This window comes from Oryzias latipes, chromosome 10 (genome assembly GCF_002234675.1).
Source record: "Oryzias latipes chromosome 10, ASM223467v1".
Taxonomy (NCBI): Eukaryota; Metazoa; Chordata; class Actinopteri; order Beloniformes; family Adrianichthyidae; genus Oryzias; species Oryzias latipes.
Window position 1 is genome coordinate 12,426,401 of NC_019868.2, and position 13,970 is coordinate 12,440,370.

Here is a 13,970-nt window from a genome sequence, read left to right on the forward strand (position 1 = left end):
GTGTAGGAAGACCAAAGAGGAGGTTTATGGGTGCAGTGAGGGAAGACATGAAGGTAGCTGGTGTTGGAGTAGAGAATGCAGAAGCCAAAGTTAGATGGAGGAAGCTGATTTGCTGTGATGACCCCGGAAGGGTCATGATCATGCTGACTGCTTTTAATGTCATTGTAAGTGCAAATAGTGACAATGAAGACATGTCTATCTCTGAAATGTAATCATATTTATTTATTTATTTATTTATTTGTTAGCAAATATAAATGATAATAAATTGAATTAAAACTCTTGGTGTATATTTTTTTCTATCATTAAAACAGTATGAACCACACGTGGATGTTGTTTTCTCTCCAAGCATTGTTTATTTAAACCGCTAGGGGCAGCATCGGCCACCAAGGTCTGTGCGCAGGCGCTCTCGTACTTTCAAAACCGCAATAAGCAAATATGGCGGCGGCCGTCGACAGTGTAGTGAAAGTGTAAGTTTACCTTTATTTACTGTCAGAGCAAAGGCTTATCATTGGTTTCTGTTGTTCGGTGGTCTGAATGTATGATTGTACAGTGGTTAAAAAAATTCCACAAACTGCACGCGCACACATCGAATACAATAATTGTCCCCTGAGAATTACGTTATCGTTGTGCTAGCTTGTTGTTAGCTCTATTAAAAATAAGCCTGAAAAGTCAACGTATGGGACCAATTCGGTTCACGTGGGCTGTATTTACGACGGCTTATTTCCTTAACATGTATAAACTAACCTTAGGAAGCTATTTGTGAATCGAGAAGGGGGTTAATTTGTCAGTATACCTAGAGGTTGGTCGGCGCTTTGTTTCTAACAATTACCCTTTTGTTCTGACAGTCCTGTGACATCACTTTAATTCAGGCTTTTGTTCCATTGTCTTCACTTGAAAACATCTAAATAACTCTGGTAACTTAAAGTAAGAGCACATTTGACCAAATACTCGATGTAAAGAAGCTTTATGTTGGTCATTCATTTGTTTTCACTGTTTCTTTGGGTCAAATTCTTTGTTGAAATCATAACGAGAACATAATGTGCTATATTTTTGTTGTTGCATATTTATGTTGCATAAAGTGTTTATTCAGGAAGTCAAAAGGGTTTTTATATTTATTAACATTTCAAAGACAACACTAAGAAGATATTGATCATACGGTATTGTTTAAAGTTGACATTTTTTACTCTATTGTTTAGGTTTACAAATACAGATTTGGAAAGAAACAAACTGCATGACATAAATGAAACCTTTTTGACCTCTTCATTTCAGCCTGGGAGAGCAGTATTACAGAGATGCCATGGAGCAGTGTCACAGCTACAACGCTCGCCTCTGTGCCGAGCGCAGCATCCTCATGCCTTTCCTGGACTCTCAGACTGGCGTAGCCCAGTCCAACTGTTACATCTGGATGGAAAAGAGACACAGGAGTGCAGGTATGGAATAGCATGACTATGATCTGCTCTGTCAACTCTGGGAAGGTTTCACGCATGCTTATCTATAGCAAAACCACATTAATCCTATTTAAGTTTGGAGTTGTCTGGTATGGAAGCGTATTGCATAAAAAAGAGGGGGTGTTCTTGATTCAAATGTTTTCCATGATTTTTGTTTGAATATTGTTAATAACTACAAACCATATAACCTCATCTGCTCATGCAAACTACAAGATGAGGTGCAATTAAAAGTCGAAAAGCCACAATGTGTCTGTTTGTAGATATGATCTGTTTAGTTTATGTGCTCTTCATAATATCGCCAGTCTGTTTTGTGTTTCCCACTTTATCTGCAAACATTGCTTTATTTAAAGTGACAACAGTGCTAAGAACAGTAAATAAACGAGTCTGTGATGGCAGTCTTTGGTGAAGATGATGTTCTGAACAGGTGTGAAAGTTTTTCAGTGACCACTAAGATGTTAATCCCTCACTTCCTTGAAGGAACAAATTATGAATTTCTGTCTTCTTCATTTTGTCAGGTTTTACTAAAGAAGGACAAAAAAACATTATTTTTTTTAAATTCTGTTCTTGTTTTTCCTTTTTTATCTGTCTTCCAGCACTTTTGGAAGTTTGGCAACAAATGTTTTGCTTTCTCTTTGCCTTTTCCTCTTTTTACAGCCCGTCGGATCACTGCGCTTCATTTGACCACTTTTTAAAAATTGCTTTGAATCCCGATTTAATCTCTGGTAGCGTTGCCAGATAGTCATGGTTTTCCAGCCTAAAATTCATCTAAATACCACCAGACTCAACAAATAAAATACACGTAAAATATGAATTGATGATTAATTGGCATGGTTTATTACTTCCTGATTTGATTACAAGTCCAACTTTAACACATTTTTAATGACTTTACATCCACCATGTTTGCAGTCAGTCATAGAAAAACACATAAAGGACTCCTGTTGAATTTTACAAAGCAATGATGTTTTGTTAAGAACAATCAAAATAAGGAAAATGAAAAAAAAAAACAAATATTTTCACTTTTCATGAATTTAAGTGAGAAAAAATGAAAGCAAAAATGAATCAACCCAACCTCACATGGGATTGTGTACAGCAGAGCTCACAGCCTGCGCTGAAACTAGACAGGAAATACGTAAAATAAAAGCGATTTGAGGATAAAATGATTAATATGGTTTAATCAAACTGGATTTCTGGAACAAGGCAGTGTGAACACACTTTACTTTACTATGGATAGACTTTAAATCTCATGACTGCAGGTGAGGAAGATGACAGGTGAAGCACAGCCTGTCACTTGCCTCACGCCAGACCGCACTTCCCTGCTTGAAACGTGTTTCAACCAGGAACTAAACCAAAATATGTTTGTCTACCGAAAGAAATTTGGCCGCAAAGTCGGAGTAAAAACTACCTTATTGAGCTGGAAACCGCCCAGTCTGGCAATGCTGCCAATCTTTGACTGCAATACGCTTCCATAGTATGGACACAAGTCCTAATTTATATTTCTAAAAATGTCTTCCAATGGGATTGTTATTGCCAAGGATTTATGCCACTTTTTTCTTTTTTAGTATACAAATATTTTATAATACAGATATTATTCAAATTTGCCCTCCCAGGCCTTGCTCCAGGTCAGCTGTACTCTTATCCAGCCCGTCGCTGGAGGAAGAAGCGGCGTTCCCACCCCCCTGAAGACCCGCGCTTGGTCTTTCCCCCTCTCAAAGCAGGTACCACCAAGGCTTGAAAAATTACTTGTTAGAAAAAGGTGTCCGGTCAGTTTTATCCTAAGTGATGACTAGGGAACAATAATACATTGTTTACTTGATTGTCTCTGTTTTCGTGATCTGTAAACGCGCGCCCGTTGTTTTCCTTGGTTTAAGCAGCTGATTTGGAGCTGGGGCTGAAGCGGGACGCCTTGGGAGCTGTGGATGGAAGCAGCTTGGAGGCCTTACTGAAGGGAGAGCCACTCGAGAGGAGGAGCGGGGTGTCGGACATTCGGGGCCCCGAGGACGACACGGCGACCGTGGAGCCCGCCGCTGCATCAACAGTTACTCACACCTCCTCTGGGCGCATCCGAAAGGTTAGACGGAAGGGTTCAAAGGAAGTACACAAAACAGCTTATGAAAACACAAGTTGGTTAAAGACTGAATGAATTTAGTCAGATGATCATATAAATGGATCCCTTAAACATCGGAGATGCTGGCGGCCTCACCTAAATAACATGCTCTTTGACATACCGTAATTCTGCAACAATTTAAGCGATCAGCATGAATCGGCTGATTCTGGTGCACAGAAAAGCAGATTTTCATATTTGCTTTGCACCGATATGTAACACAGGATGAGTTGCAAAGCCGCTTTTGTCCATTTCAGATTCTGCTGGAGTTACATTGAGTGCGTAACTTGTTTAATTATTACGGTAGTTGTAAGAATGTCAACTAAAGCTGCAGTGTATGTTTAACAACCACCTGTCAGCTAAAGCTTCAATGTTAAAGGGTCAAAGAACAAGCTCTAAAACATTATTGGTTAAAGTTTATTTAGTTTTACACAGAGGATTAATTGTTTTGCTGCAGAGAGTTCTTGACCCTGAAGACTACTTGGATGATCTGGACGATGAAGACTTTGAGGACGAGACCCCTAAGAGACGAGGCAAAAGCAAGTCCAAGGTAGGACTGGCTTTAAATAAATTACATTGAATAGATCTTTACTTTGAAAATCCGTGTTTGATTCATGAAATCTATGACTCAGATTTCCTTTAAAGGGATTTATTGAAATATTTTGGGCTAAAAACCTTTAGTTAGTTTTAATATAAGATTTTATAATTTTGCAATGCAGTTTGACTTTTTTTCAGTGTAACCCTTGTGCTATCCTGTGGGGTCCAGATGACCCGATCCTTTGTTATCCCTACCATGACAAAGGTGGATAAAGGTGAAGAGGATTTCATGTAATCCATGGACACCAGTGAAAATCACATATCATTAGCGCACTGTCTAGTGGGTCTAGATGACCCCACTCCCAATGTTAAAGTGGCTAGGATAGCACAAGGGTTAAGTCACCAGTTTAGTGTTTTGCTTTGAAAATAAGTTTGGTTTAAGCAAAATGGATAACTGGAAGTTCCAGCTCTCGTCAGGTGAGTTTCTGATGTGTTGTTTCATAGAAAAATAATAAAGCCTAGTTTAAAAAAATCATACAGTTGTGAAATAGTTTGTTAGCTTAAAACCCATGACTGTGAAGCTACGTTATATTGAAATAGATGTGTGTAATGCTGTCTGTGTGGGGAAATGTGTTGTCTAGAGTCGAAGTGACAAGAACGGCAAGAAGAAAACGGAGGCTGCAGCGGCGGCGCTGGAGGAGAGGGACAAACCCTACGCCTGCGACAGTAAGTATAGCAAGCACCTGTCAGCGGGAGACGCTTTGGCTTCTTTTCCCCCCTGAAAGACCAACCTTCTGCCATGCATGGTGTGATCTGAAACACTCCACATGGAATTACATGGTGTGATGTCGACACGGGAAAGGTCTCTGCTCTGGGCGCCTTTTTTTCCTCCTTTTTTTTTGTCTTCTTTTCTGAGATGGTGCTCCTTGTGTGTTCTGTTGTGCTCTGCTGGGTCCAGGTCAGTGTGTTGGTCTATGCGTGTCCGTCCAAAATGCCTCATGTCAAAATGAGACGCAAACTTGTTGCAAACGCTGGCTTCGGAGGGTTGAATGGCGCTTTTCTTCCTTGGCTCCTCCCCCCTTGGCATTTTAAATATATATTTTTTTGGAAGGGATTCAGACTTGGCTGCCATCGAGATAACCCTTTTGTATGACGGTGTGTGTGTGTATCAGTCTGTGGAAAGCGCTACAAGAACCGTCCTGGCCTGAGCTACCACTATACACACTCTCACCTGGCAGAGGAGGAGGGCGAGGACCACGAGGAGATCGAGGCACCACCCACTCCTCGCCAGCCTGAGGAGCAGAAGAGTGAGTCACGCTCTATTGAGGAGAGATAAGGACGGGAGGTGTGGTTGCATGCCATGTAGCATGTGTGTGTTTGTCCAAGGAAGTCCCTCTCCTCTTTTTTTTAAAATTTTGTTTTTTACATTTTTTTACTTTTTTGTTCGTCATTTTTGTCTATTTTTATTTTTGATATTTATGATTTTGAAACCTGAATTCTGGATTTGACTGAATGTTGACTGAAACGTATTTGCACGGCTGGCTTTTTATGAGTACATTTTTTATAATCAAATCATCCATATCTTTCTTAATCATCCATTTAAAAAAAATATCTCCACCCCTGGAATTGTTTTTCTTGTCATTTTTGCGGCTGCATTTGTGTGTTATTCTTCGGAGCATGAATCTGTGGGCATTACGAGTCTCCGTGATCACAGACGTGTTGCTGGTCTAGTCAGTTTATTTTAAATCTTACTATAAATGACGCAGGGTTTCTTTAAGAACCACATATTCTAAGGATAAGCTGTTGATCGGGTTTTCCTTGTTAGCTTAAAGTCTTGAGGCGGCCTTTATGCACACAGCTCCCTGGCTTCCAGGAACACTTTTGAAACACTTCTATTTTTCTTTCTATCTTTCCTCAGCAAACAAGAAGGGGCCCAACGGTCTGGCCCTGCCCAACGATTACTGCGACTTCTGTCTGGGAGACTCCACCCTCAACCAAAAGACCGGCCAATCGGAAGAGCTGGTGTCGTGCTCGGACTGCGGCCGATCAGGTTTGAGCACACCGCGTTTGCTTTGTTCTCAAGTCAGTCGAACTAGCAGCAGACATGGAAAAGAATGTGCTCATATGTCCTCACGCCTTCTTGAAGGTCACCCAACATGTCTGCAGTTCACACCAGTCATGATGGCTGCAGTGAAGACCTACCGCTGGCAGTGCATCGAGTGCAAATGCTGCAACGTTTGTGGAACCTCAGAGAACGATGTGAGCCTTCTTCCTTTTTCTTGTTTTAACTTTCAGAGTTACAGAGAATGAAAAGATGTCAAACAGCAAACACATTTTATGACCTATTAAAGAAGCTTCATTGTCTGTTTTTTTGTGACATTGGTGCGTTTTGATCTGTGTTAATAACACGCTGGCATACAACTGGCCAACAACATTGAAAGGTCGTTTAAAAGACAAAACCCTTTAAGAAAAAGAGGGAAAACGTTTTCTAAAATATCTTAATTTTGATCTTACATTATGTGACCAAAGATTCAAGTGTTCTACATTCAAAACATTCAAATATTCATATTCAATAACGAGTCACAAAACTTCGATTCATCAAAGTGCACATGCGTATATGAGGCTCATTTAGTAAACTCAAATAAGAGAATAATGAAAAAACCAAGTGAGCTAACTCAGCCTAAAGTAACAGGCAGCCTACTGTGGCACAGAAAAAAGTAACTTTAAATAAAACAAAACAACCTTTTTTTTTTTTTTTTTTTTGCTGGCATATGGCAAAGAGTTATTTTTTAAGCTCTATCTGCACACCCCCTCAATATGTCGTAATTGTATATTTTTCGGAGGGACTTTTAATTAAACCAGTGTCTCTTGTTTATGGCGTCCCTGCTGTTACCTGAATGTGGCATTAAATGGGGAGTTGTTGGAAGAGGTAGAGTGTTTTCAGTATTTGGGGCCGTGTGTCTGTGTGGATGGTGGAATAGGGGGTGAGGTAGAGTTTAGAATGAACAAAGTACAAAAGATATGGGTGGTGGGGTGGGGGTGGTGGTGAAGAGAGTGTTTGAATGTAGGTCACTGGGAAAGGATGCGAAAAGAAGATTGTATGAGGGTGTGGTGGTGCCTGCAGTGTTATATGGGGCTGAGACATGGAGTCTGAAAGTGGTGCAAAAGAGGAAGCTGAATGTAGTTGAGATGAGATGTTTGAGGAGTATGTGTGGTGTGACGCGTATGGATCGTGTGAGAAATGAAGTTATCCGAGAGAGAATTGGTGTGATGCGAGAGTTTGCTTTTAGAGCAGAGCAAAAGGCACTGGGGTGGTTTGGACATGTTGAAAGAATGGAAAGGGAGCGATTGGTGAAAAGGGTATATGAATCTGATGTGAGTGGAGTGAGAATGAGAGGAAGACCGCGAATGGGATGGACAGAGGGCGTAAGAAGAGCGCTGAATGCAAGAGGGATGACTGTGGTGGAGGGGAGAGAGGCTGCTCAGGACAGGGATGGGGGGAGAGAGTTTGTGTATGAATGAATGGATGGGTGTAGTAGAGGTCTGGTCTTGGTATGAAGCGGCAAGGGGAAACCAGCCAATGCTAAAAGAATAAAAACACTGAATTTATTTCTAAAACATGTCTTCATTGTGACGATCAGTCTCTAGTGGTAGTCAGAACCCAAGGGCAGCGAGCTATGTGTCTCCATATGTATGGCATGTTTCTGATAGTTATCTAACATGGAAAAATTCAAATCAATCTGAATCTGTCTGTTGCAAAACCAAGAAATGTTGTATTCTAAACAGACATGGCAAACGTAAAACCAAATGTTTTCACAGTTTTCCCTCTTGTTTTTTCAAAGTGTGCACAGCCTTTTTCTTATGAGCACATGTTTCATTTTGGCAGTAATGTCACCTCAAAGAAAAGGTTTTAGTTTAGTTTTCTGCTGCAGTTTGGAAAAAGCCACAGAAAGGAGAGCTTTTTTTTGTCGGGGGATGCTGCTTCCTGAAACGAGCATTAAAGTAAACCAAATAGCCTCCTTTCCAGGCCCAGACACCCAGGGGGTCACGACCTTCCAGGTCTCCCACATAAAGGGGACTTTCTGAGAACTGACCTCTGGTCTGGACCATCTGTCCTGTTTGAAAGCAGCCTGACACAATATGCAGTGACTGGGTAATTCAATCCAAGTCCATCTTCAGGAGTTTAAGGGTTTATTATGTGAAATGTAATTCCAAGCCTTTGCTTTAGGGGAAGAAGTCAACTGACAAAAAAGTGTTTTATTCTGTAGCTGTTAAAGAGGAGGAGGAAGAAACGCACAGCTTTTAATACAAGCCTTCAAAATAAAAGTTCCAGCGATACATCACTATATAAGAAGAGGGTTAAAGGATGAGGCGCTCCACTTAAATTAATGAGATCTCAGGAGAATCTTCCCAGCAGGAAGAGCATGAAATCATTTCCTGCTCTCCTTTAACAAGGGTCATCTCATCGTGCTCTTCCCCTGAACACTAAATGTCAGCATCATCCATGGAGGTGAAGGGAGGATGCTTTTAGGATTACAGGCAGAATTATTCAATCTAAGAAAAGACGGATTTCTAAATCGGCTTTTTGTCACTTGAATGTAGTGCGGCAGCAGTGAAACGTGTTGCTGGTGCAAAGCATTCTGGGAATCAGGGTTAAGGAAACTTTATGCATAAAATTTCTACAAAAATGCTCTGTTAGCAGCTTCTTTGCAAAGAAAAAACCTTTCTTTTTTTAATGAGGTTTGTCACTAGTGGGCTTGAACTGATGTCTGTTCACAGGACCAGCTGCTGTTCTGCGACGACTGTGACCGAGGCTACCACATGTACTGTTTAACTCCGCCCATGACCGAACCACCGGAGGGTAAGCCTGTGCTTCTGTGGAGCAGATTGGAAAAACCGTGTGTGTATATGTGTGTGCGGTGTTGTTCTAAAGGTCACTGGCAATGCAGCATTCATTTAATTAGTCTGAACTATTGCTTCATCCTCTAATCCTTCGAGGACAGATCTCACAGAAATGATGATGAAGACGTGTGACCTTTAGGACGGGCGCCATGCAGCACAGGTGCTGTTTTTCAAAACCTGTGTGCTCGGCATGCTGGGAGATGAAGCCTGAGCCTGATAGTCAATTTAAAGAGGATATAATTATGTCCTTCAGCAGTCCTGGACTGTGAGGACCAGATTGTTTAGATCTCACTCTAACACATACTCAAAAACTCACCAACATCTGCACACACCTAATACTCGGGTAAAATGAATTTTGGGCGTAGTGAATGACATCACATCGGGCAAAACCATCAAAAAGTGAATGGCGCCAAAATCTATTCTGGGGGTCAGAAAAAGGGAAAAAAAGTCATAATCATGTAACAAAACCAAAACACACTTGTTAGGGATATCCCAAGGAAGTTTCGAAATTATTATGGGATGGCCAAAGGACCTACAGTTTGGGGGCAATTTTTTAGCAAAGTTTGAAATTGGACATTTTTTACATTTTTGCACAATATGGGAAAGGAAAACTTTTGTTTGAGGGGTCTGCACAAAATTACACACACACACGCTGCCAGGTTAAGTATACAACCACACCCGAAGTTATATTGACCTTTGACCTTGGCAAGAAAAAACACCTTTAGTAGCAGATAGAAATTTAGACTTTGAGGGATTTCAGTCTATTTTCTCCAAACTCTTCTGACATGGGTCCAACTTTTCACATGGAAACTTGACACTCTTGTGTTCCCTGCAGGGAGCTGGAGCTGTCACCTGTGCCTGGCTCTCCTCAAGGACAAAGCCTCCATATACCAGCAGAACCAGAACTCTGTCTCAGAGTGACTCCTTGAATAGAAGCTCCATCCCGCAGCAGCAGGTCCACTACCACCGATCAAAAGTGTCAACCTTCTCAGAGATCACGGAGCTCCAGGATCCATCTAGGCATAGCGGAGCTAAATGACAGACATGTTTCACGAGGTTTTCTTATCACAGTTCTCGCTGGGACTTGGAACCAAACGAGATCTCCGATCAGAACCCTCTTGTTTAAAATCAATAACCGGCCTGGTCTATCCAACATGAAACATATCATGTGTAAACACAGTAAATGCCTGGACTGTTAGAGCGGCTGCAGTGACCGTCCAGCGCTTTTATGGGAGCTCCCAAACCAGAGTAGATGGTCGCCGCAGGTCATTTTATCAACGCCAATTCACACTGACACGCTGTGGACTGTTGAGACCATGGTTTTTTCCTGCCAAAAGATCTATTTTTACTCACCAGAAGCAACAAGAGACGCGTTCACGTGTATGGTCAAAAAGTATTACTGTTATGTTTTCTGGGTAATAGTGCGCTTTTGTTGTGACATTTCTGTGTATTGTTGTCTGATCCTTTATAGAACTGACTGTATGTTTTGTAGTGATGAAGCCTGAGAGCATTTAGGACACATCAAAGCTGTTCACCCCTCAAATATGGGCGGTGATCCTCAAAAGCATCGCTGATCTTTTTTTTTTTTTCATTTTTAGGCACAAAGGTGACAAAAGTAACACAAAAGCTTACTGTATTGCTTCATCGCACATGTTTTTAAATATTTCAATCATTTTACCGCTTTTCTAAGTCACTTCAAATTTCTTGGCTATAAACTTTTCTTTTCTTTTACATTTTAATGGTATTGTCCTATTTTAAAAGCCCATATTTCCTTGGGATTCCAAGTGCAGCTCTTTTCTCTTAACTCTAATCCCACTACATGAATCCTGTCATGAGCTTTTAAATTCATGTTTGAGCAGCGTCACGGTTTCATGTGAAACTCCACACGTTTACAGCTGTTGCTGCTTTGATCGTCTGTCACTCAGAGGCTGATTTGCATGCAGGTTGCACCTGGATGAATGCACACAAACTCACAAGTGTTTCTTCTGGTTTTCCTTTATTTGATGTATTTTTAACATTTTGTATTACTCAATGTTTCATTGTATTGGGAGTTTTTTCTAGTAGTTTTGTAAAGTCTGTTATATAGCAAATACTTCCGTCTCCAGCTCCTGATGCATTCTCTGTACTGTATCCACCTTTTCTATTTTTGTTATAACTGTAACATGTTCTTTTTTTGGGGTTTTATTTTTTTTTGGTTAAATTACTCTTTGTTGTACTAATTTTTATTTTGTCATTGTTTTGTTATGAATGCCAGTTTAGCCTGACTGAAATAAAATCACTTGTCTGTTTTGAGTCACTTTACACACATCTTTTTCGCTACAAAACAGTGGAACTCTCAACACACAAATATATTCCAGATTTTAAGAAAATACAATATTGGCGTATTGTTTAACAGTATATAGCATTTTAATATATTTACAGTAGGCCTAATATGCCAACATTAAAAATATGGAAACCGAAGAAAATCAGGGACATTACAACAAAAAAATGTAAACTTTAACACAACTCTAAAGAAATTGCTGAATCATATTTTAACTGTCAAATTTTTGAAAAAACCTTTTGTCTCTCTGCCAAGACTAGCCTGTATTGTTTGTGCACCCTCCAAAGATCCTAAACCCAGCATTTAAACAGCGTCTTTCCCCCATACAGATGCCTTGAACATACACGTCTTTGTGTCTTCTTTTGATGCCCTCTCTTTTTTGGGTCAATAAATTCTCCCCGTTGTACTGGCTGCTCTTATTCTCAGTTGTCCCAAACTGCCCACAGCTCCGTTTGGCTGGAGGAATGTCATTGGAAGGGTGGCTCACAGGGGCAGTGGAAGTGGCGGTGGTGATGGATGCTGGGACAGTAACCAGCAGCGGCATATGCCAGCTGTGGCGGTTTTGGCTGAATGGATCTGGCGCTTGCTGGGGTGGGAGAACCGTGCTTGTTGGTCTGGAGGCTCCAATATGGTCTCTACAGGTTTATGTTTTTGCCACCCCTGTTGCATTTTGTGGTAATTGATAAAAGTGAAGTGGGACTGAAGCGCTTGTGCTTTGGTTATGCCATTGCACAAGAGCGGTCTGGTTGCTTCTACCGACTGCGTTGGTTAAAATCCGTTGCTTGATTGGAGGATGAGGGACCATTTGACAAGCTTTGTTGCTCCTTCCTCTGAGTACTTTTGTAGATGTCACAAAGCCTGACAAACAACCCAACAGCAGTGTGGCCATTGATCTGGAGATCTGCTGGAACCAATGACTGCTTTTTTGGTGCTGTCTACCCCAGCTGTGAAAACTGCTCTTTTTTTTGGTGACCTGAAGTGTCCTGTCAGTTACCATTCCTGATCCTGTGCTAAATATTTTATGCGGCCTTTGTCAAACTGCTCAGACTGGGTGTGCAGCTCAACCAGGTACTCAGCTAATTCATCCACAAACTTCCTGCCAGGGATGTTATGCTGTTCCATCGCCTAAAGATAAAACCTTTTTCCATATCAGAGCTTTAAATAAGAAGGTACAATCAGGACCATAAATATTTGGATGGACACATTCTTTCTAATTTTGTTTATGTACATTACCACAGTAAATTTTAAATCAAACAACTGTTTAAAAATGCTTTAGTTTTTCACATTATTATGCAATCTTTTTGTTCAACCCATGGAATAAAAGTTGAAAGTCTGCACTTCAATGGCATCTGAGTTGTTTTATTTCAAATTCCCTGTGGTAATGTACAGAAACTCGACTAGAAAAGAATGTGTATCTGTCCAAATATTTATGGTCCTTACTGTACCTCAGTCAATTTACATATCAGAGCTAATATGTGCCCCTTTTAGTATTCCACTCAAGAATTTCAGTATAAACTCCAAGAAAATCTTTTTATATGTATTTAAAGGGCCTATATCATGCTATTGCTGAACCGTCCAGGGTAAACTATATAAAGTACATATATAAAATAATATAAAAACTAAAGAACAAATTTTTAATGAAATATGAGTTATTTTCAGGTTTTTTCCTCCCTAGAAGTACAACAACTCAATATCTGAGGCACTGGCTTTCTCTCCTTGTCGTCATCCTGCTGGCCTCAGCAGCGTATCTGCGTCTCGCCCACAAAAACAAATATCTGAACTTTTGCAAAGATGGATGTTTCTCTTTGCATGTTGTGCCTATTAAAGGAAAGATTTTTTGCCAATCACCGCCAGCTCCACTTTGAAGGTGTGTGTGTGTGTTAGTCTGGGGGCGGTGCCAGCAGTTTAGACTCTTCTCTACATCTACATCTACATCACAATGTGAGAACCCACTCGGTTTTGTGGGTTGGGAGGGGTTGGTGCTCAGAGAGCTGGTTTTTATACTCAGAAATGCTTGAATGGATCAAAATACCACTTTGGGGTTTCTTTTTGTGAGGAATTTACATTATGATACACTTAAAAGGTCAAAAAAGTTGATTTTGAATTGATATAGACCCTTTAAGATATGAAAATCTGCAGCCATTGAACTCTTATCTAATCTTGCATATGTACATCTCATAGATGCATTTCTCAATAAACAAAAACAAAACAGCTGATAACAATTTTTCCACAACTGAAGCCTGAACATTTGGAGACCTGTGGGGTCCCCCCCACACGCCCCGCCCCTTTGCCTGTCCATCCATCCATCCATCAATCTTCCTCCGCTTTACGGGACCGGGTCACGGGGGCAGCAGTCTAAGAAGAGATGCCCAGACTTCCCTCGCCCCAGCCACTTCCTCCAGCTCCTCTGGGGGGACCCCGAGGCGTTTCCAGGCCAGCCGAGACGTAGTCTCTCCAGCGTTTCCTGGGTCTTCCCCGGGGCCTCCGCCCAGTGGGACATGCCCGGAACACCTCTCCAGGGAGGCGTCCAGGAGGCATTCCGACTAGATGCCCCAGCCACCTCACCCATAGGTGAGTATTGGAACGAAGATCAACCGGTAAATTGAGAGCTTTGCTTTTTGGCTCAACTCTCTCCTCACCACAACGGACTGATACAGCGACC

General features: G+C 41.2%; 1 protein-coding gene across 4 annotated transcripts; it reads left to right on the forward strand.

Moving 5' to 3' along the window:
- The first annotated feature begins 371 nt into the window (after nucleotides 1–371).
- Nucleotides 372–11,284, forward strand: LOC101173716 (zinc finger protein ubi-d4). Of its 4 annotated transcripts, none has more exons than XM_023959084.1 (11): nucleotides 372–467; nucleotides 1,270–1,430; nucleotides 3,056–3,163; nucleotides 3,317–3,516; nucleotides 4,007–4,099; nucleotides 4,728–4,812; nucleotides 5,259–5,393; nucleotides 6,005–6,136; nucleotides 6,233–6,345; nucleotides 8,866–8,947; nucleotides 9,824–11,284. In XM_023959084.1, exons 1-11 carry the CDS (start codon nucleotides 436–438, stop codon nucleotides 9,907–9,909), a joined length of 1,227 nt encoding a protein of 408 aa, XP_023814852.1. In that variant the 5' UTR covers nucleotides 372–435; the 3' UTR covers nucleotides 9,910–11,284. The 4 variants fall into 4 exon arrangements, with proteins under 4 accessions (XP_023814852.1, XP_023814853.1, XP_023814854.1 ...); XM_023959085.1 differs by having other exon boundaries at nucleotides 3,320–3,516; XM_023959086.1 differs by lacking the exon at nucleotides 5,259–5,393.
- Nucleotides 11,285–13,970: the final 2,686 nt, after the last annotated feature.

Coding starts and splice junctions, on each gene's coding strand:
- LOC101173716 (XM_023959084.1), top strand. CDS start 436: ATGGCGGCGGCCGTCGACAGTGTAGTGAAAGT. Junction 6,137..6,232: donor CTCGGACTGCGGCCGATCAG/GTTTGAGCACAC, acceptor GCCTTCTTGAAG/GTCACCCAACATGTCTGCAG. Junction 6,346..8,865: donor GTGGAACCTCAGAGAACGAT/GTGAGCCTTCTT, acceptor GTCTGTTCACAG/GACCAGCTGCTGTTCTGCGA.